Source organism: Sus scrofa, chromosome 4 (genome assembly GCF_000003025.6).
Source record: "Sus scrofa isolate TJ Tabasco breed Duroc chromosome 4, Sscrofa11.1, whole genome shotgun sequence".
Classification (NCBI taxonomy): domain Eukaryota; kingdom Metazoa; phylum Chordata; class Mammalia; order Artiodactyla; family Suidae; genus Sus; species Sus scrofa.
Window position 1 is genome coordinate 130,379,955 of NC_010446.5, and position 22,359 is coordinate 130,402,313.

General features: G+C 55.0%; 2 protein-coding genes across 5 annotated transcripts in view; one reads left to right on the forward strand and one right to left on the reverse strand.

Annotated features, from left to right (window-relative positions):
* ZNHIT6 (zinc finger HIT-type containing 6) overlaps positions 1–22,359 on the forward strand; it is a 111,461-nt gene that overhangs the window by 81,846 nt on the left and 7,256 nt on the right. The window contains exon 10 of one of the 4 annotated variants that reach the window (XM_021088553.1): positions 6,612–7,916. The exons of the other annotated variants lie outside the window; for them this stretch is intronic. Within the exon in view, the coding sequence (XP_020944212.1) occupies positions 6,612–6,720 (109 nt within the window). The 3' untranslated portion in view covers positions 6,721–7,916. Of the gene's footprint in view, positions 1–6,611; positions 7,917–22,359 lie in introns of those variants that run through there. 4 annotated transcript variants of the gene reach the window in all.
* Positions 12,450–15,225, reverse strand: CYR61 (cysteine rich angiogenic inducer 61). Its single transcript, XM_001927740.5, has 5 exons — positions 14,981–15,225; positions 14,497–14,710; positions 13,780–14,136; positions 13,454–13,665; positions 12,450–13,358 (listed from the first exon to the last, which is right to left on the reverse strand). The coding sequence occupies exons 1-5, from the start codon at positions 15,041–15,043 to the stop codon at positions 13,056–13,058; spliced, it is 1,149 nt and encodes a 382-aa protein (XP_001927775.1). The 5' UTR covers positions 15,044–15,225; the 3' UTR covers positions 12,450–13,055.

A 22,359-nucleotide genomic window follows, 5' to 3' on the forward strand; every position in this document is an offset into this window, starting at 1 on the left:
TGGGGTCTGGGGACACGGGAGATCTCAGGCCCCATTCTTCTGTGCCGTCTCTTGGATTTGGAAATTTAAGTCTGTCCTTGGGTTGGAGGCTGGGAAGACGGTGAGTGCGCTCGGTTTGGTGGGGAGGCAGAGATGGAAATAAAGGGACACCACGGTCCCTTAGGGACCCACAGACTTGCTGGGTCCACACCAAGGGAAGAGCCAGTGGGTTCTGTTAACCCACCAATGGCCAGCATCCCATTGTTAGTGACCTTGTCAAACTCAGTAGTAACTGGAAGCTAACCCCCGGAATGAAGGCCGGAGCACGCAGAGAATAACCGCAGCCACCTTGACCATCTGTCCTGGGAAGGAGCCGGCGAAGGCGAGGACGTGCTGGGGCAGGTGGTGCGCATTAAGAGGGCTCAGCCCACATGGGGTAGGGCGGGAAGAGAGCCTCAAACAGGCCCCAAAGGCTCAGGGAGCAGCTCCAGGCTGGTACTCAGGGGAGCGTGAACCGCAGCCAGAGGCAGGTGGCACCGTCAGAGGGCAAGGCCTGGGCCGCCCGCCAAGCCGCAGGGCAGGGGTCCTGGCTCTGGTGGTGCGGACCCCCTCTCTCCCCAGGGGAGGCCCCTCCACCCATCCTCACCCTGACTGGCCAGGGCCAGGAGGTGGAGCGGCCCCAGCCTGCCAGCAGTGAGTGGGAGAGCTGTCGCCTGAGAAGCACAGAGAGCCCGGAGATGAGCAGATGGGGTTCAAGCCTCAGGGACCCAGAGCCGCTGCCGAGGCTGAGAACCTGAGTTTTCTAGGGGTTGGCGTCTGTCACACCCTGAAGGCGGACTCGGGACTGGGCAGCAAGTGGAGCCTGCAGATTTCGCCAGTGCGGCCAGCTTCCGGGGGAGAGCACTAAGCAGATGTCCAGAAGTCACCTGGCCGACCAGCCTGCCTGCCTCCTCCTTCTTTCGTTCTTTCCTTTTTCTTTTTTGTTTTTCGTTTTTGTTTTACACTTTTTTTTTTTTTTTTTTTTTTTTTTTTGTCTTTTTAGGGCCATACCCACGGCATATGGAGGTCCCCAGGCTAGGGATCAAATGGGAGTTGCAGCTGCACATCTACACCACAGCCACAGCCACGCCAGATCCTTAACCCACTGATCCAGGCCAGGGTTGGAACCCACATCCTCACGGAGATTATGTCGGGTTTTTACCCCGCTGAGTCACATCAGGAACACGGGCATCTCCGGTTAGGGGTGCAGCCCTGCCCCAGAACCACTCCCGGGGACCTGGCTGTGGCTCTCTCCTGCTTCTCTCACCTTCCAGCCTCTGAAACTCCGGGGAAAGATCTTTTCAGGGATATAAGCCCCATTTCCTTCGGAGGGTCCTGCAGCACCAAGAGTACCACGACCAGAGAGGGGACTGCGGGTTCAAAGGTCCATGGGAAGCAGATCTGGAGGCAGAGCTGGGAGTCCCTGGAGACCTGGCACAATGAGCCAGTCGGGGTGCCCTCTGCCTCTGCATCACGGGCTCGGGAGAGAGCGGAGGGAGCTGCAGAGCGCCCTCTAGCCCACCTTGGCTGCGCCTTGCTGGCTCGTGCACACCTGGGCACAGGTGTTCGCATCACCTAGGCTGCCCTTTCGCCGTCCCCTTTTCCACCAAGACCCAAGTTCCTGATGCGACCTCAGTGAAACCGTCCCCGAGTCTCTTGGGAGGGACAGCCTGGGACCTGGTGGTGCCACTCAGCAGAGCTCACCATCACTAGACCAAGCCAGGACCTGTCTTGTCACCTCTGCCCTCCCCAGAGGCGGGGGCCCAGAGGCCGGCGTCCCTCAGGGTGGGACACGCAGTGCGCCCCTCCACGCGTGGGGCTGGCTCACCGACCCCCTGCGCTGCGCGGGCTCAGGTTGGTGGTGCGGCTTTCTAAAGGAGATGCCGCAAAGGGACTTGGCTTCCTTCCCTCTGCCCCTGGAGGGGTTGGTCTGAGCGGGCCTGACTGGCCAGGGACCCTCTAGGGAGAGAGGCCAGTCTCGGCAAAAAGCCGTCCTTCGGCTACTGGCCAGGACAAAGCCTCTGGCCCGGGAAACTCAATACAAGGGTGCGCCCTGCTCCAGAGGAAGGCGATACCCCAAACCCAAAGTCGTCAGACAGATAAATCTAGGGTGGTTATCGACTTCGCAGGAGGCCTTGGCAGCCATTCCTCTCAATAGCCGCTCCCACGGCCGCGTTTGCTGTGATCTTGTTTTCAGGAGTTTGATATTACACACCGGTTTCAGGAGAAATGCAAGTCGGCCCCACGGGAGCCTGGTGTCGCAGTGTGTCTGGCCAGCAGCTTGGTGACCAGGCCTTAAGGTGAGCGAGGCTGGAGCTGCCCACATCGCTGTCGCCGGAGGGCCTATTCCAGGAGCCCGCTCCCATCCCCCAAGTCTGGGGGGAAGAACCCTGCATAATCGCCACCTTCTGGTGGTTGAGGCTCAGGCGTGTTCCTGGAGGGGAAGGCGGGGTTTGTATCAGCTGCCCAGTCACCCACTCCACAGCGTTTGCTGTGGGTTTTGCGGGTGTGACACCGCACTAGGCACGGCCGAGCAGCGCAGGCTGTGAGGAGCCGGCTGCCCTCCACATGCTCAGTCCAGCGCCAAGACAAGCCCTAGATTCCACCGGTTCTTGAGAGTATAAGCGTTTACCCTTCAGCAGCCCTGAAATGCCCCGGCACCTGACTGCAGGTGCTGTGAGCAGTTTGATCGGCTGGCCTCTGCTGGGACCCTGCACTCAGAGGAAAGCGGGTGGTGAAAGTCTAAGTAGTGGTTTATTGTCCCAGGACTCCAAGCGGAATGTGCTGTTTGAAGGATGAGAGTGGGCCCCTGTGTGAACACACCTCGTGGGTTTGCTGTTGCAGAGAATGGGCCACACGTTTGCAGTGAGGTCCCTTGTCCACAGCTCAGGGCCACTGAACTGGCGGGCCACTCCCCTCCCCGTCCTGTGTGGGAAGTGGCGGTGGTCAGTCCCTGGTCCTGAGAAAACCAGCGGACAGTGCACGGCAGTTGCGCAGGAGCGAGGAGGTCGCTGTTGGTTCTGAGTCCTCCATGGCAAGTCCTTGGTCAGCTGGACCGTCCACAAGCCAGCGCTGTGCCTGGTCAGCAGCAAACAGAGTGTAAACAAGCAGGACCACAAACAGGAACAGAGAGCCACTCGTGTGTGTGTGTGTGTGTGTGTGTGTGCATGCACACAGATAGCTATAAATAAATGTATAGCTGCATGTCCAGTGAATGAACTTCTGGCACTGAGGCCAGCTTTTCATACCCCGAAGTGCACTGCCACTGCTAATCTTGGCTTCCTGGCCCTGGTTCAGCGCGATTTCTTACAGTCTAAAATTACGGGGATTTCTTCCCTGTCTTTTTTTGGCTCGACCATTCCTCACCCACAGCACCCAGTGGCTCCTGTCGCTGTACAGAGCTGTGGCCCTGCATTTTGTTTGGGGGCTGTGTTCCCGTCGCAGGCCCGGAGACCTGGTCTCTGACTCTTGGAAGCGGGGAGGGCAGGTGCGGCTTCCACAGATGAGTGTGAGAGGGTCAGCGGGGTTAAACACGTGCGTAGGAGCCCATGCAGACCCCTGGGGTGGAGAGACCACGTACTAGGACAAACCCTCTGACTGGATCTCACTGACGAGGCGCGGACTCTGAGTAGGTACCGTCCTTACCTGCCCAGGATGCGAAGCCCCGAAGCCTCGGCCTCTCCCGACCTGCACTTCGACCACGAGGCAACTACGAGTTTCTCTCTCACCTGGAAGAATAGGCAGGCTTGTGCGTGCGTGTCACATGCTGCGGGCTCTCTAGTCCTAGAGGAGGAGGCTGTGCGCGGCTCGCGGGCGCGAGTGTGACTCCAGGAGGAGCCGGAAGCCATCAACGGGGCTGGCCTCCTGGGAGGGTCTGACCGTGGCACACACACAAGAGTGCCAGGTGGCAGTGCCCAAGCCACCAGGCCACTTCTCTCTGGGCTTTCTGCCTTTGCCGCTGGGTCCAAGTAGCCACTGGGGCCTCCTCGGGTGACCTACCAGTGGGTCGGGCCGAGGCTGGACCCTGAATCAACGTGTCACGTTGAAGCTGTCATGTGGGGGAAGCAGACTGATTTCCAGTCTGGGGCTGGTGGTGCCAGTGCCGCTTCCCCCTGTGGGCTGGCAGCTCCTGTTGCTGCGGCAGTGGGGGGTTTCCAAAAGTGAGTCCTGTGGAAAGACAGGCCTGTCCCAGTTAGCAGGTCCCTGCTGAGGGCTGCTTTTCCTAACAGCCCCCAAAACCAATGTGGGAAATGGCTGGAACTGCCCAGATCTTTTCTGAGGCCACGACTTTGCGGACTCTGATAACACCACCCCCCCGCCCCCGCCCAGGCTTCAAATACTTTGGTGTTTTCCAGTTTGTAGGGCAATTCCAAGTAGCAAACTCCTATTCATCCCTCGAGACCCAGTTCAGACATCTGTCCTCTATGGAGCTCTCCCCAGCTACCCTTCCTGCCCTCGTATTCCTAGCTTCTCTGATGCTGTTACGATGCACCAGAATTATTTGCAGGTGACATCCTTGTGGCCAGGAACCATGTCTCATTGTTTCTTGCTTGTCACCCATGTCTTGCTGGTCTGTGGCCTGTCAAGTGCTCCATGCTCAGTAAATGTTGGGTAAATGAAGGAAGGAATGATGTTCCTGCCAAGAATTTGTTTGCCGGGTCATTCGTTCACATCTGAAAGCGCTTTCTTCTCCCTTGGAAGTGGTTATCTCTGTGTCATTTCTAGAGTCCATAGGCCTCAAAAAGGGCCAAGTGTGAAGGCACCTGTTAGGATGATTGTAGCTCTAGCAGTTAGCTGGTTTAACCGAAAGAGCCTGAATGATAGGCGTCGTGTTATCACAGCAAACAAGAGGTGTGGGCGGGGCCGGGCTCAGGTGGGCGGCAGCCCGGTGCCCTCCTCAGGGGCTGCCCTTTGTTCTGCCGCCTTCGACAGGCCCATGATGCCTCCATCCTGGGCTCAGGAGAGACGCAGTCCAGCCCGGAAGGAAGGCTTTTCCTCCCCCATCCCGTCCCTTATATTATCAGATAACCTCTCTCTCAGGTGCCCCTCCCCGCAACCTCCTGAGCAAACCTCCCAGAGTATCTGAATCAGGATCAAGCCTCCGCCCACTGCCGATAAGGAAACAAGAGCATCCTGCTAAGCCAGTCGGTCGCAGGGCCATCCCTGGGCTTGTTGGGAGCCAGGGGCCCTGCCCTGCCCATGAGGGAGGACAGACACCGGCATAAACCAGGGCGCTAAGCAGGGAGCCAAGGGGCCGAGGGGATGGCTGTGAGGTGGGCATCGGTGGTGCCCATGGGAGTTCCTAAATAATTACGGGGCGTGAGAATAAAAGTCTGTAACACTGTTAAGGGAGTTCACGTCGTGGCTCAGTGGAAACGGATCTGACCAGTATCCGTGAGGACCCAGGTTCAATCCCCGGCCCCACCCAGTGAGTTAAGGACCCGGCATTGCCACAGCTGTGGGGTAGGCCAGCAGCTGCACCTCTGATTTGACCCCTAGCCTGGGAACCTCCATATGCTGCAGGTGCAGCCCTAAAAAGACAAAAAAATAATAATAATAATAAAATAAAAACCATCACAGTGAGTGCGGGAGCACTGCCTGCCATGCCTAAATGACTTTCAAGGCATGAAAAGCTCTGTGTCTAGTCTGCTCTTTTTGTTCATGATAATACTACTAATTAATACCAGGTCGACAGGTATAATCCACACTGCGCACCTAAGAGCAGCTGTGTGGGGACGTGTGTGTGTATAGGGGTCTGCTGGAGACCTCTGTTTTTCACATTCTGTATTTCTTATCCATTTAAATTTGCATAACTGTGCCTTCTTTTGTTAAAAAAAGAATCCAAACATTAAAGAGAACCCTTTAAAAGGCCAAGTAACATTTTGACTGCAGGAAGCCAATTAAAGGCATGGGCTCCTTTCCAAGAACAAACTAATTTGGAACATGGGAGGGACCTCTCTGAAAATTTTGCTCATGAGCCCAGAATTTAAGCTCCTTCCATGAATGAGCAGCTCTTTTTTAGGCTAGCCGGCCTCCCTCACGGAAGACCCAAATTGTTGCCATGTTGAGTCACCCTGTTTGCGGAGAAGGGCGTCAGCCTCACTGGGGGATGCTGGGGATGCTGACTCGCCCGGAGCAGACCCGTTGGCGGAAGTCCTCCCAGGAGCCCCGCGGGCACCGAGAACCAGCCCAGGCTGGCTGTGACCCCCGTGCTCTCCTGCACCCCAATGCCTCGGTCAGGGGTGAGCTTGAGGATAAGGCCGCTGGAGTCTCCCTTCCGCTCTGCTGCTGCTGATTCTGACTGCTCAGGAGAGTCCTCACCCTCTCGAGCGCAACACACCCCTCTGAAAGCCGAGCAGTATTTCGGGGACAGCACTTGAGGGAAGAACTTTGAGTCATTAAAAGAAATTCTAGAGCAGCCCCGGGGTGTATCTGCAATGGTTCTCGCGGGAAGGCTGTTTGGTTACTATAAAAATAGCCGGTTAACGGCAGCAGGGGTTCAGGATGTGGTGTACAGCTTTGATCAACGTATCCAGGGTTGGTAGGAAAATGTGACGGGATGTTATAAATGGAACAGGTACACTTCTCCACAGAAATACACAGCCTGGAAGGGAGAAGGAAGCCAGGGCCGGGGACGCATGTGCAGCTCACAGCAGACGGAACTTCATGAAGCGTCACCTTTATTCTTTCCCGGGCTTGTAACAGAGGGTTTCCAGACCTAAGTTCACAGCGAAGATGGTGCTTTCGCTGTGCCTTTTTTTGAAAGAGCCTCGATTTCTAAAGACATCGCTGCCTGCTCTTCCGCGCCCCCAGCCCCAAGAATACACGCCTATCCCCTCCCCGTCCCTCCCCGGGGGAAAGCAGAGTACCCGCCCCAAGGGGAGAAGCTGCAATGCAACTCCCAGCACGTGCAAAGTGGCAACTAGACACCAGGGTCCACTGTGGCCAGATCTGTGAATTTTTCAAAAGAAGCCAGAAAGGTGGATAAAAAAAGAAAAAAAAAAATCAGTTTTCAAATATTGGCAACAAACCCCAGTTTTTATAAACCCTATACAGACTGAACAAAACTTTGTATTGGCTCCGTCCGGCTCCGAGCCACCAGCTTAAGACTGGGGGCCACAAGACCAGAGGTGCTTTTTCTTCTTTGCGAAGATCTGGATGCTTGGGAAGCTGGCTCTCCGACGACTTTCAGTCTGTTCTTAGCTGGTACTCCTTCACTGACAAGCCTCTTTAAGGAACTGACAGGCTGGTGGGAAGAGTCAGCCAGTCACAGAGCAGTGGCGTCATTGTTTCAATGAGGATTCCACGACGAACCAAAGGATGGAGCACTCTTTTCTGTCTGCGGTGTGTACCAACAGGGGATGGCGTCAACCCCTTTCACGCAGGTTCGGAAGAGGCTTTTCTCTGGTGTTTATAAGGGTCGTCCTCTCCCCGCCCCCACAGCCATTCCCATTGAGACGGCTGCTGCCAGCTCTGGGTGGAGCTTGGTGCTGGCGCTCTAGGAAGCCTCGTGAGATGCCCCAATGCACCTGGTCAATACAGACCAAACACTGCAGCCCTTGTCCCGTGCGTGAACAAGCACCATGACAGTGACCGGCCCAGAGGAATCCTAGCATAACTCACAAACTTCTTGCTTTCTGATGGCTCAAACACGCTCCATTTTAAAGAGTGGATGCGAGCTGCTTCTCTCCAAAAAGATCTTACTCCACAGGTACTGTGATGGTGAATTTTATGTGTTAACTGGGCTGCACTCTGGTGCCCATTTGTCTGGTCAAACACCAGACTAGATGTTGCTGCCACGGTATTTTTTAGGTCTGATGAACATTCGAATCAGAGTTCCCATTGTGGTTCAGCAGGTTAAGGACCTGACATTGTTGTCTCTGCGAGGATGCAGGTTCGATCCCTAGCCTCACCCAGTGGGTTAAGGATCTGGCAGTGCTGCAGCTGCAGTGTAGGTCACAGGTGCAGTTTGGATTCGGTGTTGCTGTGGCCGTGGCATAGGCTGCAGCTGCAGCTTCAGTTCAACCCCTGGCTCAGGAATTTCCATATGCCACAGGTGTGGCCATAAAAAGAAAAAAAATTTTTACATCAGTCAGCTTTGGTGTCGTGAACTATTTTAGACTTGGCGGGGATGAGAGGCCCCTGAGGACATAGCATCAGTGCTGAGACCTGCATGACAAGAAGCTTAGATCAGGGAGCAGGGCGTTGGAGGCAGAGGAGCAGCTAATACCGAGGTCCTGAGGAAGAAATGGGCATTTTTCAAAGAGGAAAAGTCAGACGGGAGCACAGCGTGGATAAATGGAGGAAGGAGGCAGAGCCCGAGCATGGAGCTGAATCTATGCCAAGAGTAGGGGGAGCCACCAAGCCTTAAAGTCACCAGTTGACCTGTTCTGACTTACATTTTAAAGAATTAAGCTGGCTCCTGTCAGGAAAATAGATCATTGGAGAGCAAGAATAGAAACCAGCGATGTTACAGTTACCCACTGCTGTGTAACAAACAGCACCCTGCAACTTAGGGCCTTAAAATAATCATATTGGTTTGCTCATTATTTCATGAGTCAGGGATTCTGGGAAAGACCCCATAGGCAGCTCATCTCCGATTTGTAAGACGTGAGCTTGTGAGGCAGCTGGGGCTGGCGGGTCCACTTCCAAGTCGGTGTCGTCATACACGTGTGTTACCAAAAGCGCCTTGACCTTCCTTCTTCTCCATGTGGCCTCTCCTCCCCTCAGGCCTGTCCGCGTGTCCCGGGCTTCTCTGTCTGCTGGCCTCAGGGCACTCTTCTTACGCGGAAGCTCATTTCTGAGAGAAAGGGCATAGACGCTCCTCGCCAGTGCTACTCTTGGAACCAGCACCACATGCATCCCTTCCTACGTCCTAGACAGGCATTGGTCAAAGCAAAGCACCCACCAGCTCTAAGCGGGTGGGAAGGAGATCCTCTCTGTTGATGGAGGAGCAAGAGGGTCACGTGGCAGAAGGAACATGGGCTGGAAGCCAGTGCTGCAGCCACTCTGAAGAACACGATGTGCCACAAGAGGAACCGTTTCAATAATTCAGGCAAGAGATGATGGGCCTTAGATTTGGATGTTTGCTCCAGACGAAGAAAGGGCAGATTCAGAATCCAGAATTCAGAGCGGCGCGTAGGAGCGCTGTCCAGTACGGACCAACGCATCTGAGAACGTTCCTTGAATTGCTTTTTATAAGAGCACGCGGATGAGCAAGGCCCGCGACCAGTGGCGTCCGTCACAAATAGGTCCACTCTGTTCACAGGGGGCAAGCATCACCGTCCTGCTTCACAATGTGCGTTGTTTCACAGAATAAAACAGAGGGCGGGGACTTCATGAAGAGCCTGAAGAGGGAGAGGGAAGTATGGACCGATGTGCTGTGAGAGGCAGGGATTGCTGCGTCCTATAACCAGGGCTGCCGTAGAGAGTAAAGACGGCCCTGTGACACTACATCTTCGGAGGCTTTTGCCCACAGAAAGACCTGAGCAGCCCTCGCTCCGTACATTCTGTTACCTGGGAAGACAAAATTTCAAAGGTACAGGAGTTACTGCACCAAAGGTAGGACATGAAAAAGATTTTTTTTTTTTTTTTTTTTGGAGTTTCAGATGTGGCACGACGAATAGCCAGGCTGTTTCTGCCACACCTGGATGCAGGCCCAACCCTGGCCCGACACAGTGGGTTGAGGATCCGGCCTTGCTGCAGCCACAGGCGTGGCGTACGTGTGACTCAGATCTGATGCCTGGCCCAGGAACTCCATACACTGCAGGATGGCCAAAAACAAGCAGTTTTTTGGTGACAAAAATGTAGGAAGCTATTCCATTTTTAAACAAGAGAACAATCCAGAAACTTGCCCAGGGTCACCCAGCAAATTAATGGCAGAGTTGCTGTAAAAGACGTGTCTCCTGATTCTGGTCCCAGATTCTTCCCACGGCATCACCCGCCGCCCAGCCCAGAGCACAGCCTTGTTCTCATTCGGGCCTCCTGGACCTTTGCTGTTGCTCACGTGACTGACAGGTAGTGCCAGATGTCCAGAGAGGAGACTGGGCTCTAATCAGACCCAGTCTCTCTACTGGTAAAGTAACTGAACCATACTGTGGCAGTTGAATCCCCGCAGCATGGACGGCACCTGTGGGCACGTGGGACTCGTCACCCTGAGACCGCTTAGTCTACTGCTAAATGGCCCATAGAATATTGCCTAAAATGCACCAAATTCCTAGGATTCTGGGGTCACCCTATAACTCTCAATGCTTACGTCTCCATCAAAAACAAAAAGACAGCTTGACAACACCAGGGTTTTTTAGGTTGGAAAGTAATTACAATGTAAGATCGTTACTGTACGTAGAGGGAATGTATGTATTATATGTGCACCTTCTGTTTCATTTTTACAGTGCACAATTTTTATTTTGTTTTCTCAATATTTAAAGTAGGCCGTATTCCATTCCAGACATAGATAAAACTGATGTCTTCTTGATTGTATCATTTCATTCTCAATTACTTTTAATGTATTCACTCCTTTTCTCTATATAGCTCAATACAATGGACATATTTTGCATCTATTCCTGTTTTGTTTTTTTACTGAGTACTCTTCTTTAAATTAGAATCAGCACCTGTGTATCACTCAGTGGACTTCCCATGATGAGATTAAAGACCCACAGACCCAGGTTTGTTTCACATTTGAACGTAACTGGCCAGATGTCACCTCCCTGCATACTTAACAGGTCTCTGCGTACGGCTCCTCCATCTTCCTCCATCTTCGTGTCAGACGCAGTGTGCTGGACTCTGGTGTCAGAAGACAACATCTCAGGCTTGGTGCCTGGGAATGCAACGCGTACATTCTGCTCTGGATTTAGATGTCTGTTTAACAAGACTGCACCACAAAATCCTCACAACTTTTTCATACATATGTTTTACATGTTCTGTTGTATTGGCAATTTTTACGGCATTCAACACTGAGCCTGGTGGAGTTTTAATCTCCAGATACCTTAAAATTGGAATGCCTCTGGCAAGAAAAACTGACTCCTCGGTAGGCAGGCGTTGTAGTATTTCAGAGAGGTCTGAGTGAAGCCTTTGCCCAGGAATTTCACTTCTGCATTTACAGGAACCTGTGTGCACTCGCAGGGCTTTAGAACAGATGCTTAGGCAGCGTCACTGTTAAGCTATTGTGAATAATAAAGCGTCACTATTAAACTATCTGAGAACACCGGAGCAGCCCTCCTCCGCCGCCCTTAAAGCACTTCTCTGACTGCCTCAAAATTCAAGGGCCCTCTTAGCTGAGTGCAGACTGAAATAGTTCACTGTGGATGTGAATAGGAGCCGAGAGGGCCGGCGAAAGGAAAACGCTCCATAAAAGGTTTATTGTCGGCGCTTTCTAAAGATGCAGATTCTGCAGAGACGGGGTCGCAAACATATAGCCCGGCCTCCTCGACCTCTCCCGGACCCAGGGCTCAGGGCCTTCTGTGGGAGGATGCGCTACGTGGGGATGGCCGGTTCTGTCCAACCCTCCTGCCTCAATAGAAAGGATGTCATAAGGGGAAGGGGAGGGGTGGGTAGTGTGGTCCTGGCTCTTGGAAAAGTGCTTGAAATTCCTTGCATTCCTTTGCATTTAATGGTATGTTTACCTAATCTCCAGCTTATTAAGATTAGCACAAGTCCTCACTTTGCGCTCATTCAGTGAAAACAAACTGACGATAGAGTCTAAAAATTTTTCTTTTTTTTTTTTTTTTTTTGTCTTTTTGCCTTTTCTTGAGCCGCTCCCGCGGCATATGGAGGTTCCCAGGCTAGGGGTCGAATCAGGAGCTGTAGCTGCCGGTCTACAGTCTACGCCAGAGCCACAGCAACTCGGGATCCCAGCCACCAAGCGAGGCCAGGGATCGAACCCACAACATCATGTTTCCTCGTCGGATTCGTTAACCATTGCGCCACCATGGGAACTCCCAGCTATTCTCCATCTTGCCCACCAATTCAGTGGTGGGCTGCCTGAGCCATGGACTGTTTCTCTCCTCTCCGGAAGGGACCAGGGCAATTACCTAGAGATTAAAATGCTAAATGACTCTACTATCCCCACCTCAAAGAGCAGGGGTGACAGAGATCCGGGGGCTTTGAATTCTTATGAAAATAAAGCATTATTATTTAAATCACAAACTTAGCGTCAGATTCCTTCGGTGCTTCGTAGAATGCCTGGTGGTCCATACTTGTTTTTAAAACAGATTGCTTTAAATGCCAAGACTTTTCTCTACTGAAGATATATCCAAGCGAACCTCCTTAGATTTTCGAAGGTTAGTTCCTTGCTCTAGCCCAAGCCCCCTGAACGGCTCCTGGCACAAAGCAGGTCCTCAGCAAATCCTGTTTCTGTGACTGAAGGCACAGGCTGGATGGTCCCAGTGGCCCTGGGCCGTCTCTAAGAATACAGAATGCCATATACTCAGATATTAGGTAAATATTTCTTTATTAAATGATTCATTCCATAAATAAATTCTTTTCACTGAATATAAAATTAAAATCATTTACAAATTATTCCAGTATTATATTTCCCCTCCCTCCCGGAAAGCTACATTTTGATAAATAAAAACATTCAGTCTTAAAACACCTATTTCTGTTTGCAGTTTCGAGTGCAGATAGCTGCCTCTGACGGACACTCACGGAGTGCCGCCCTGGGGGGGCCTCCCGTTTCCTTCCTTCAACTGTCCAGCTCATCCTCACTCACCCCTGCAGACCCACAAGGAAAAAAGCCTGGAGAAAACGACGCTTTTACCGAATAATTTACAAACAGAAACAGACGTCATCCACACCACAAGCTCCAAAATGAAGCAGGAACATGTGCTCCAATATTACGAAGCAAAAGTATCTGCGATCGCGGCAGCGTCCGCGCCGCGTGCGCCGCGGCAGGCAGCTCCCGACGCCTAGACTCGACCCTCGACCCGACCCGGCCGAGCGCCGCGCCCCTTCGCCGCCGCCCCCACCCACCCACGCCTCCGGGGCGCTCACACCCTTCTCTCCCCGCTTTGTCCACCCTGTGCTGGAAACCCGAGCAGCATCTAGTCCCTAAATTTGTGAATGTCGTTGAAGAGCCGGTAGAAGGGAAAGGCTGCCTCGTTGGCGTGCGGGCAGCTGTAGCTGCACCGGCAGGACTGGATCATCATGACGTTCTTGGCAAACGTCTCCCCGTCCTCGCAGCGGAAGCGCATCTTCACGGTCCGCGTCTGCTGCGGCGCGCAGCAGCGGCCGTCCACGCAGGAGCCGCAGTACTTGGGCCGGTACTTCTTCACGCTGGAGCAGCCGGCGTAAGTGAACTTGACCGGCTCGGGGGCTTTCCGGGTCTTGCTGCATCTCTTGCCCTTCTGGAGGAAAGAGGAGAGCGGGGACGTCAGGGACCTCGTGCCCCTGCCCGGGAAGAGGCCTGCCCAGAGCCGTCCCCGCAGACGCAGGCACTTACTTTCAGGCTGCCGAAGGCCGGCTGTCCACACGGCCGCACCTCGCAGATGCGGGTTTCCTTCACCAGGCGGCAGTCGGGGTTGTCATTGGTGACGCGGGTGGAGATGCCAGTTCCGCAGGTCTTTGAGCACTGGGACCACGACGTGGTTTGAACGATGCATTTCTGGCCGAGCAGAGGAGGGGTGTAGAGAACGCGAGGCTCCGCTCGGAAAACTAGAGACACAGAAGAGATTTCTCAGAGGCACGGGACACACGTGCAAGGAAGTGCTCATCTCTCTGAGGCTTCCGACTAGGACTAGATTTTTCAGAACCTCCGTCTTCACTTACCCGGGAGCCGCTTCAGGGAGCCGCCTTTTCCAAAGGCAATTAATTCGTTGTTTCTCGTTAACTCCACCTCGGAGGCATCGAAGGCCAGCGCCTTGCCCGGGAGGCCGTCCCTGTCGTCCATGGGGTCCTTGGCACCGTCCTCGTCGCAGAGCCACTCCTCGCAGCACTGCCCGGTGACTTTGACCAGCCGGGGGTTGGGGCAGCCCAGGTCTGGGAGGGAGAGCTCCTGCGGGCACAGCGGAACGCAGCCCACGGCGCCGTCGATGCATGTGCACTGGTGTTTACAGTTGGGCTGGAAACTCTCCCCATTCTGGTAGATTCTGGAGTTATATTCGCAGGGTCTGCCCTCTGACTGAGCTGCAAAGAACACCAAAAAAAAGAGAAAAGAAAAAAAAGAAGAGGATAAAGTTAGGATTCCGAACGACGGCCTGAAACGCACACATATTTTCTGCTGTTCAACTCAGTTTATGGTAAAGTTTCCTCCAATTCCCCGGAGACTCCAGACCAGAACAATAAGTTAGTCAGGAATCACTTTTCCGTATGCGCTTTCCGCTGGGCCCAGACACACTGAATCGCATTCCAGACTGCTGAAATCATGTGCCTTTCTGCCAAGCTACCAACAACAAAGCATCACCATACATGGTCGCAGAATTACTAAACTTCTGGACTACAGGGACTATTCCTTCTTTTAAAGGGGCCAAACCAAAAGCATCTTACCTCTGCAGATCCCCTTCTGAGCGGTGGGGCTGGCGCCGAAGTTGCATTCCAGCCCCTTGGTGTGGTCGCAGGGCTGCGTCTTGCTGCAGTCCTCGTTGAGCTGCTTGGCGCAGACCTTGCAGCAGCCGCAGCCGTCCCCGACCAGGCCGACTCCGGGGGCGCACTTGGGCGCCTCCAGGGGGCAGTGGCAGGCGGCGGGGCAGGTGGAGAGCGCCTGCAGGGGGGAGCGGACACGCGTGAGGCTCGGCGCGGCGCGGCGGGAACCCCCAGGCGCCGGGTGGGGGGGGCCTGAGCCGGGCCAGCCCGGCCACCCCGGGCGGCGGCGTCCCCCCGGAGGCCCCGGCACGTCTCCAGCGCGGGCTTAAAGAAAGCGCTCCCCCCAAGCGTCCCCGCACTTCCGAGCCTAGCCCCGTCGGCCGCGGGCCCTCTGGGCCAAGGGGGAGGGGCCGGGAGCGGACAGGGACGCGGTGGCCGCGGAACTCACCAGCCTGGCCAAGTGGAGCAGGGTGACGGCGAGGGCGAGCGTCCTGGCGGTGCGGGAGCTCATCGCGGCGCGCAGGAGGGTCGGGGCGAGCGCGGAGGCCGAGACGGCGACACACGGGTGCGCGGCGGACGGGCTGCGGGCGTCTCGAGCTCGAGGTGCTTCCCGAGGAGGAGCGCGGGGCGCGGGAGCTGCTCGGGGGCGCTCTGCTCGCGGTCTGCCCCGGCGCCCAGGGGCCGCCTTTTATACGGGCCGGCCGCGGCGCCGCGTGTTGCAGTGACGTCGGCCCCGTCTGCGCGTTCCAGAATTCTCAAACATCTCAGGAATGCTGGTTGGCGCGGGCTCCTGCCAAGCGCCTCCCCTGGCTCCCTGGCTTTTTTTTTTTTTTTGGTCCTGGACTCGTCAAGAAAACAATCTTCCGTTTTTTCCACTTTTAATAACGACTTCTATTGGGGAGGGTGGTGGAAGGGCGGGGGGGGGGGGGCGAGTTGAGAACTTTGCCTGGACCTGGAGGGTGGGAGGCCCTGGAGGGAGGAACAAAGTCGTTTTGTTTGGGGATGCCGAGCTGAGCCGCAGCCCCGGAGCCCCCGCCCGGGAGGCAGCGAGCTGTTTGCTTGTTTACAGCGAAGGTGAGAGTCAAGTTATCTACGGAGAGAGGCGAACCGGGAGGGCAGCGTCTGGGAGCCAGGGATCTATTTGAGGACGTCGTAGAGGCGTGCTCGGATCGAGTCCCAAAGTCTTGGCATGGTGTTTATTAGCCAGGCTAAGTGTATCGCAAATTAATACCCGCAGTGGCATTTATGAATGAGAAGGGGGGAAAAATCAACTTCCCCGCCGTCTGGCAGATTCCCAGGCAGAGGTCTTCCCCCTCCCTCCCCCCTCCCCCCCCGAACGTCGTACTTGTTTGTTTTTGGAGGTTCCCACTGTAGTTCCAGCCCACTGGCTGGCTTGGAAGTCCGAGAGGAAACGGACGCAGGGAGATCTCCGGGAGGCTGACCTAAGGCTTCCTCGCGGATGCGGGAGGCCGGGTAAGCCCTCCAGCCTCCCTCGGGGGCGGGAAGCGACGCTCACTGAGCAGCCAGCCCGAGGCGGAGGGGACCCCCGCGGAGAGAGCGTCACCCGTAGAGAGGGCAAGGCCAATCCCGATTCCAGCCGCATTGCGCCCAGCGGTTCTCTGGAAAAGGCAGACTCCTCAACACTGAAAGTTTTGCGGGGTTTGCAACTCCTTTCCTTGGGCCCACTGAGAAGCCTCTCATTTCAAGCGAAGTGCAATGCTTTGCTCTCTCCAGAGAAACGAGAGAGGGCAAGGATATATTATTCTGTAGTAGAAAAAGCCGGCGGATTTTAAGGCCCTAGTCTTCCTGCGACCCGCCCAGGGGAAGACCCCCCACGAAGCGATTCACTTTAACAGCAGACGCCCCGCTCGTGTGATTGATTAATTTCCCTCAGTTTCCCAACCTATTTTCTTGTGTCATTTTCATAAAACACACACAGTAATCATGCCGGCCTCCCTGTTATACTGCTCCAGACCTCCTTGTCCTTTTTAATGCTCCCGCTGTCCAGTCTAAATGACTGCCCAGCAGTCTTGCATAAGAAGGCCTTCACCCGGCTTTTCTGTGAAGGACTCCTAAACACCAGGAGAAGCTATTGCAATGAAAACAGTCTCCAGTGAGGAGAACGGTGGCAGGAAGGAGTTAAGTCTCATTCATTCAGGAGTGCTCTTTCCTGAGTCTAAGAGGCTTTTGCGAGAGGGAGTAGGATCTCTGCTGCTTTGTGGCAGGGGGGTGGGGTGGGGGACTTGCTTTTCAGGACAATAGACGGTCAGGTGCTCTGGGCCCTGCATTCTACTCTAGCCAATTCTCAGTTTTTTTAGCAAAAGGATTTGTTTTTCCCTGTGTCAGAGTGTCCTTATTGTTGCCTTCCTGATGAGGTGACTGGGGCTGGGGGTGAGTAGGCGCGGTGCAGGGTGGGCGGGGGTGGTGGGCGGGGAGGTGGAGGGGACCATTCCTGGCTTCTGTTGTGGCGTCTTTTCTATTTGACTTCATGGTTGTAAGTATTTCCAGATGGTGAATCAGACACCAGACGTAACAATATTTCCATATTTGGGTATAGCAGTAGCCTGCGTTTTTAACATTTTTCTGCCTCTGTTATCCAACCACAAAGCATTCTTGACAGCTTCAAATGTTGTTAAATATAGACTTAACTTCTGTTCCCAGAGCAGGAAATTCTTTGGAATTCCTTGTTTTTCACGCAATCTGTCTATCATAATTGAAAATAAAATCGCAGTGGATGATCCAACTGGCTCCTGTATGCACCTTGCTCCTTTATTGAAGTTCGGGGCGCTGGGGGGGGGGTGCTCGAAGAGATTCAGTCTGCCGCACAGCATTCAAACACAACCATTCCAGAGATTTCTTTGAAAATCAGATTAAAGTTCTAACAAGTGTGCGTGGATCCGTTCTGGGGACTCCACCTGGGGACTCCTGGAGAGATGCTTTGCCCCAGAGGAGAAGTTACAGTACCTCACCCGCAGCTGCCCTTTACAGCAGGGGTGTGCTGTGCTGTGCTGTGCGAGGGGGTGGGAAGTGGGACCAAACAGGGCCAGGAGGTGGGGGAGCGGGAGAGACGGGCGAAACCTATGCGCGCAGCCTTCCATATCCTAGGTCCCGGCGCGCCGGCTGGGAGACGGCAGCATCAGGCTAGAGGCACCGCCGCTCCTCGCCCTGCTGGGGCCAGAAACCCCAGCCATGCCGTCGCCTTCTGGCCTCCTCCGCTGAGAGCGGCAGATCGGGTCCCGCTGACAGATCGGAGGGCAAAAGTGCAAACGTCGCGGGTAAGTGTCTTCGGGCCCCAATTCTGCACGGCTCTGGGCTCTCTCGCCTCCCTCCCTCCCTCCGCCGCTGCCCAGGAGGGAAGAACGGGCAGCCTTGTTTCCTTGGACTGTAAAAAAGCGACTGAGAAGGCGCTGCTTGTCTTTCAGCTCCTGGCGTTGGGCTGAGCGACGGGAACGTCTCTGGCCGCTGCTGCCAGGGAATTTTGGGTCACCAAAAGAAGGGCTCACTGTCTGGCGGGAACTGAGAATAATCATCACCCTAAATCTGGCCACTCCGGTTTCCTCGTCCTGGGCCAGGGCTTCTCCAACTTGGGCCCGCATCAGAACCACCGGGAGGGCTGGGTGAAGGACCGACCGCCCCCCCCCGCCCCCCGCGGCCTCACTCCACGATTTCTTGCGAGTTGCTTTTCCAAGAAGCCCCGAGGTGATGCTGAGGCTGCTGGGGCCCGGGAGCCCCCCCTGAGAACCGCTGCCTTGAACGGCGCGCCTGCCCTTCCCTGCGTTTGTCCCCAGAGCCAGGTCCTCGGCGCCCTCTTTTCACAGTCGCCTTGAGGGACAGAAGGAGTTACCGTGACCGCGAAAGGCCGTCCGGGGTCTCCGCAGCCCACCCCGAGCGACCGCAGGGACAGCCAGAGGGCGGGGCGGCGGGGAAGGCCGAGGCTGGCGCCCGCGACCCCCGCGGGGACGGCGACCCGGGTCCGCGCCGCGGGGAGCGGGGGGAGGGCCGAGCGCGGGGGCGCGCGCGCGCGCAGAGTCGCCGCGGGGCCGCGGGGCCAGGACGTTTCCAGCCCCGGCCCATATTTGGAGAAAGGCTTTCAGGGCTCCGTCATGCAGCTCCGGGGGGCCGGCGGCCGCCGCCGGGAGCGGGCCGGGCCACCGCGCGCCGCCGGGGCTGGGAGGCGCGGGCGTCGGGCGCGCGCGGCGGCGGGGCGAGCGCGGCCCACGGCCCCGCCCGCCCCGCGTGGGAGGCTGGCGCGCAGGGCGCAGGCCGATGCTGTCACTTTTCCCGTCCCCCCGCGCTGACTCGTCCTCCCGCGGGGCAGAGGCACGCCCGGGCGCGGGGGCGTGGCCGTGGGGCCTGGGGGGCCTTGGGAGCCAAGTCCCCCAGGGCCCGGGTCTCACGGCCCTGGAACGGGGACAGGCGGGAGCTCGCTCTCGGCTTCCCTTGGTCCCAGCAGCCCTTCCTCTGCCTCTTCCGTGGGGCCCGCGGGGCGGACCGCTCCGCTCTCCAGACCTTGGCGCCTTCGTTGGTGAGCGGGGAAAGGAGACAGCAGGTGGTAAAACTGGAGCCGTCCGTTTCAGGGCTGCGCTTCCTGCCCTTCTCTCTAAGGGTGACAGAAGCCAGCGCCTCTGTGGCGCGCGCTCGCCGGGTGTCAGGCACCGTTGGGAGGGCCGGCTCCTCGCTGACTCCCTTGACGCCTGGGCCCCACCGAGGTAGATCCTCTTGTTAACACTGCTTCTCATCTCTACGAAGACATGGGGGTGCAGAGGGTTAACGTCTAACCAAAGGACACCCACCGAGCAGGTGGCAGAGCTGGACCCACGCGTCTGGCCCCAAGAAAGCCTTGCCCTTAACAGCAGTGCCTACTCTTGCTTTAGGCACTCGGGCCTGTCCCTTCTGGAACTTAACTTTTATTTAGCTCTATCACAACTTACCCAGATATTCCAAGATAAATGCATCAGATAGAAAAGTAGTTGATAATTTAACTGAAGCTGCGTGAGCCTCTAAGATTTGCCCAGTGTACTGGCTCTTGGAGAGGAGAGGGGAAGGAGTGCCCCATTTTGACAGCAAAAAACCCTATGGCAAATGAGTTTATATAGTGGACTTTTCTGCGCCTTGGCAGGTGCTGGGGAAGATGTCTAGGCCTGTGGGGTTCTTCCGACACCTTAGGAACCGCATTGAACAGGCAGTCCCTGCTCTGGAGTAAGACCTGGCCTGGTTAGAACTGCGTTGTCACGGAGGTGGTTTTCGGTGTCATTTATTTGATAGTTCATCAGTCTGAGTGTCTCTCATGGAGCCAATTTCCTTTTGTTTTTGTTCAACTCTATGTTAGAAATACAATTACCTATGCGTCTGAAGACAAATGGTTTATTCTCTCTGAAGCTCAGATTTATTCAGAGCTCATGATATGCCATGGCACCACGGCAGGCACTGGTGACATAAAGAGGACTTTACCATTGACCTACCCTCGAGGGGCGCTACTGGCTCTTGCTGAAGTGGACGCAATGGAACCCGTGCACACTTCCGAGCTTGGGGCGCGAGGATGGAAGTGGGATGAACAAGAGAAAAGACGCTTGAAGCAGAGCGGACCGAGCCTTGACCGGGCAGATGAGGACCCATCTAGCGAGGCCAGACTGTAGAATTCCTTTGGAGAAGTGGCGAGAGAGGTCAGCTGGGGTCGTCTGCAGATGGCCTTGCCCATGGCACGGGGACTCCGTCTACAGAGTCCACTTGAGGTTTTGCCTGGGTTTCCTCATCTATAAGGTAACAGGGCTGGGCCCTGAAAGGCTCACAAAATGCCATTCCAAGGCTTATTGCCAGCTGACACCGGCCCCAGCCTGGGATGGCAGGGATTCTGGGGGGAGGGCTGAATAGTTGGTACGTGAAAAAGGGGGTCCCTCGTTCTCTCATTTTAAAGAGGTACCAGGCATCCAGAATTTCATGTGAAATCTTTCGATTTTTAAAATGTTAGTAATGAATTGAAGTAATGTTAAAATACCACCTAGGTTAATCCTGGGAAAAGCAAAGAAGACAGATTCTGGGGTCGCCGGTTGTGATCTTCAGACTGAACGTCTCTAGGAGCTCGTCCTGCCGCGGCCTCCTGTAACTCCCAGCCTCTCGTGTAACCTTAAAAAACTACTTACTCCACAGGTTGCATTGAATTCTTAGGTCGACTAGACTTTCGTTGGTTTAAGAATCAGGGCTGTCCCTTGACTCTGTTGTAAAAGAGTTTACACTTTATCCACAAAATTGGAATGCGTCATGGAGCGTGTTTTTCTTCTCTCCACTTTGCACACAACTCGGACACCACGCGGTCTCCCCTGAATTTATGCTGAAAGCAGCAGGCATGGCCTTGGGAGCAAGTGCTCGGAAACACTTTTTTTAGGGCACTGGTATCCAGTGGGGACTCTGTGTTTATTCCCTCCCCTGGCCCCTGTCCACAGGAAGCCAGGCTTCTCTAACCTCTTTACCTTGCAGGGAACGGCTTGTTTGTGACAACACGGGAACATGTCCAAGGAGGGGCTGGAGGGCCCCTCCCCCACCCCGCCCTGCCCTCTGCCTTCCAGACATGTTTGAGCAACACAAAATATATTAATTATCAGTCACTATCAAATGCGTTGGCTCCAGAGTCAAGGGTGAAGAATTAACCTTCACTTCTGTGTGTTTTGTTTCCAGAGATGACCTGTCCCTCAATTGCCCACGTAAACCCCATGGAGCACACTCAGAGTTTAGAAGGGAGCTGATCTGGGCGGGCGGAGGAGCAGACCTGTGGACCCGGCCCAGAGACGGAGGCCGTGGTTGGTGCCAGCTCTTTGCAGGACCGAGGACTAGGCATAATAAGGGTTCTGGCAGTTGGGCTGATTGTGTCAGAGAAGACATGAGATGCTTCATGCTCAGCAGGATGCCGGGTACCTAGTAAATACTTAATAAATTACAATTATGGCCACTGTGGGCACTGCCATTACCTTTACTTTACAACAACTAGCATGCAATGAGCTGGACTTTTTCCCTAGTGAGTATTTTCTATTCTTTAGACTTGATGAATTCTAGTTCTAGAGTCATTTGATGGTGCATAGATGATGTGCTTTATAAGAAACACCCAGCCCCGTATCCTGGCTTTTGCACTGGGGCCCCAGCAAACATCCACGAAAGCAGTCAGATCCTTGTCTATGGTGGAATGACAGCTTTGCCAGCAAGCCAGGTGAGATTTTGCCTTGGTTTCCTCATTTGTAAGATAGAGGGGTTGTCCCAATCAGGGGTCATGCTCTCAACTGCCCCAGGGATCTCCCCGATACAGACACCCCGCCTGAGGATTAATGCCCGCTGACACTTGGCCTCAGGCTTGGGGCCCATGGGCATGGCTATAGCTATGGGGCCTGAGTTTTCCTACCAGAGACTAGCCAGTTCGATACTAAGACAGACTGATAGATGACAGATAGACCGACAGATGACAGATGGACGGACAGATGACTGACAGATGATGATAAATAGACTGATAGACAGACTGACAGATGATAGAAAGATAGATAAATAGATGATAGAGTTAGTGATCCCACCAGTTTAGAAAGAAGCTTGTAGGGCGAGTGATTTTTCCCCGTTTAAAGACAAGCAAGCAGAAAGGTAGAGCAGAGCATCTGCCATTCTCTCCAGGGAGGACGCGGCATTGCCCTCCATGAATCCGCCTCAACTTCAAGTCCAGGCCCTTGCTCCTCCTTCCTGACTTCCCTTTAACAGCCCACGGTGGGTTTGCACTGACGTATTTTGTAAATGTGAGCTTATTTGCGTTCTCAGCCCTGTGGATCCCACTTTCCTCCCGAGAGTCTGTAAGGA

Excerpts from the sequence above, each read along its gene's own strand:
- CYR61 (XM_001927740.5), bottom strand. The coding sequence starts at position 15,043 with ATGAGCTCCCGCACCGCCAGGACGCTCGCCCTCGCCGTCACCCTGCTC. Across the intron at positions 14,711-14,980 it reads TGCTCCACTTGGCCAGGCTG|GCGCTCTCCACCTGCCCCGC; the intron begins GTGAGTTCCGCG and ends TCCCCCCTGCAG. Across the intron at positions 13,666-13,779 it reads CTCCCTGAAGCGGCTCCCGG|TTTTCCGAGCGGAGCCTCGC; the intron begins GTAAGTGAAGAC and ends CTGTGTCTCTAG.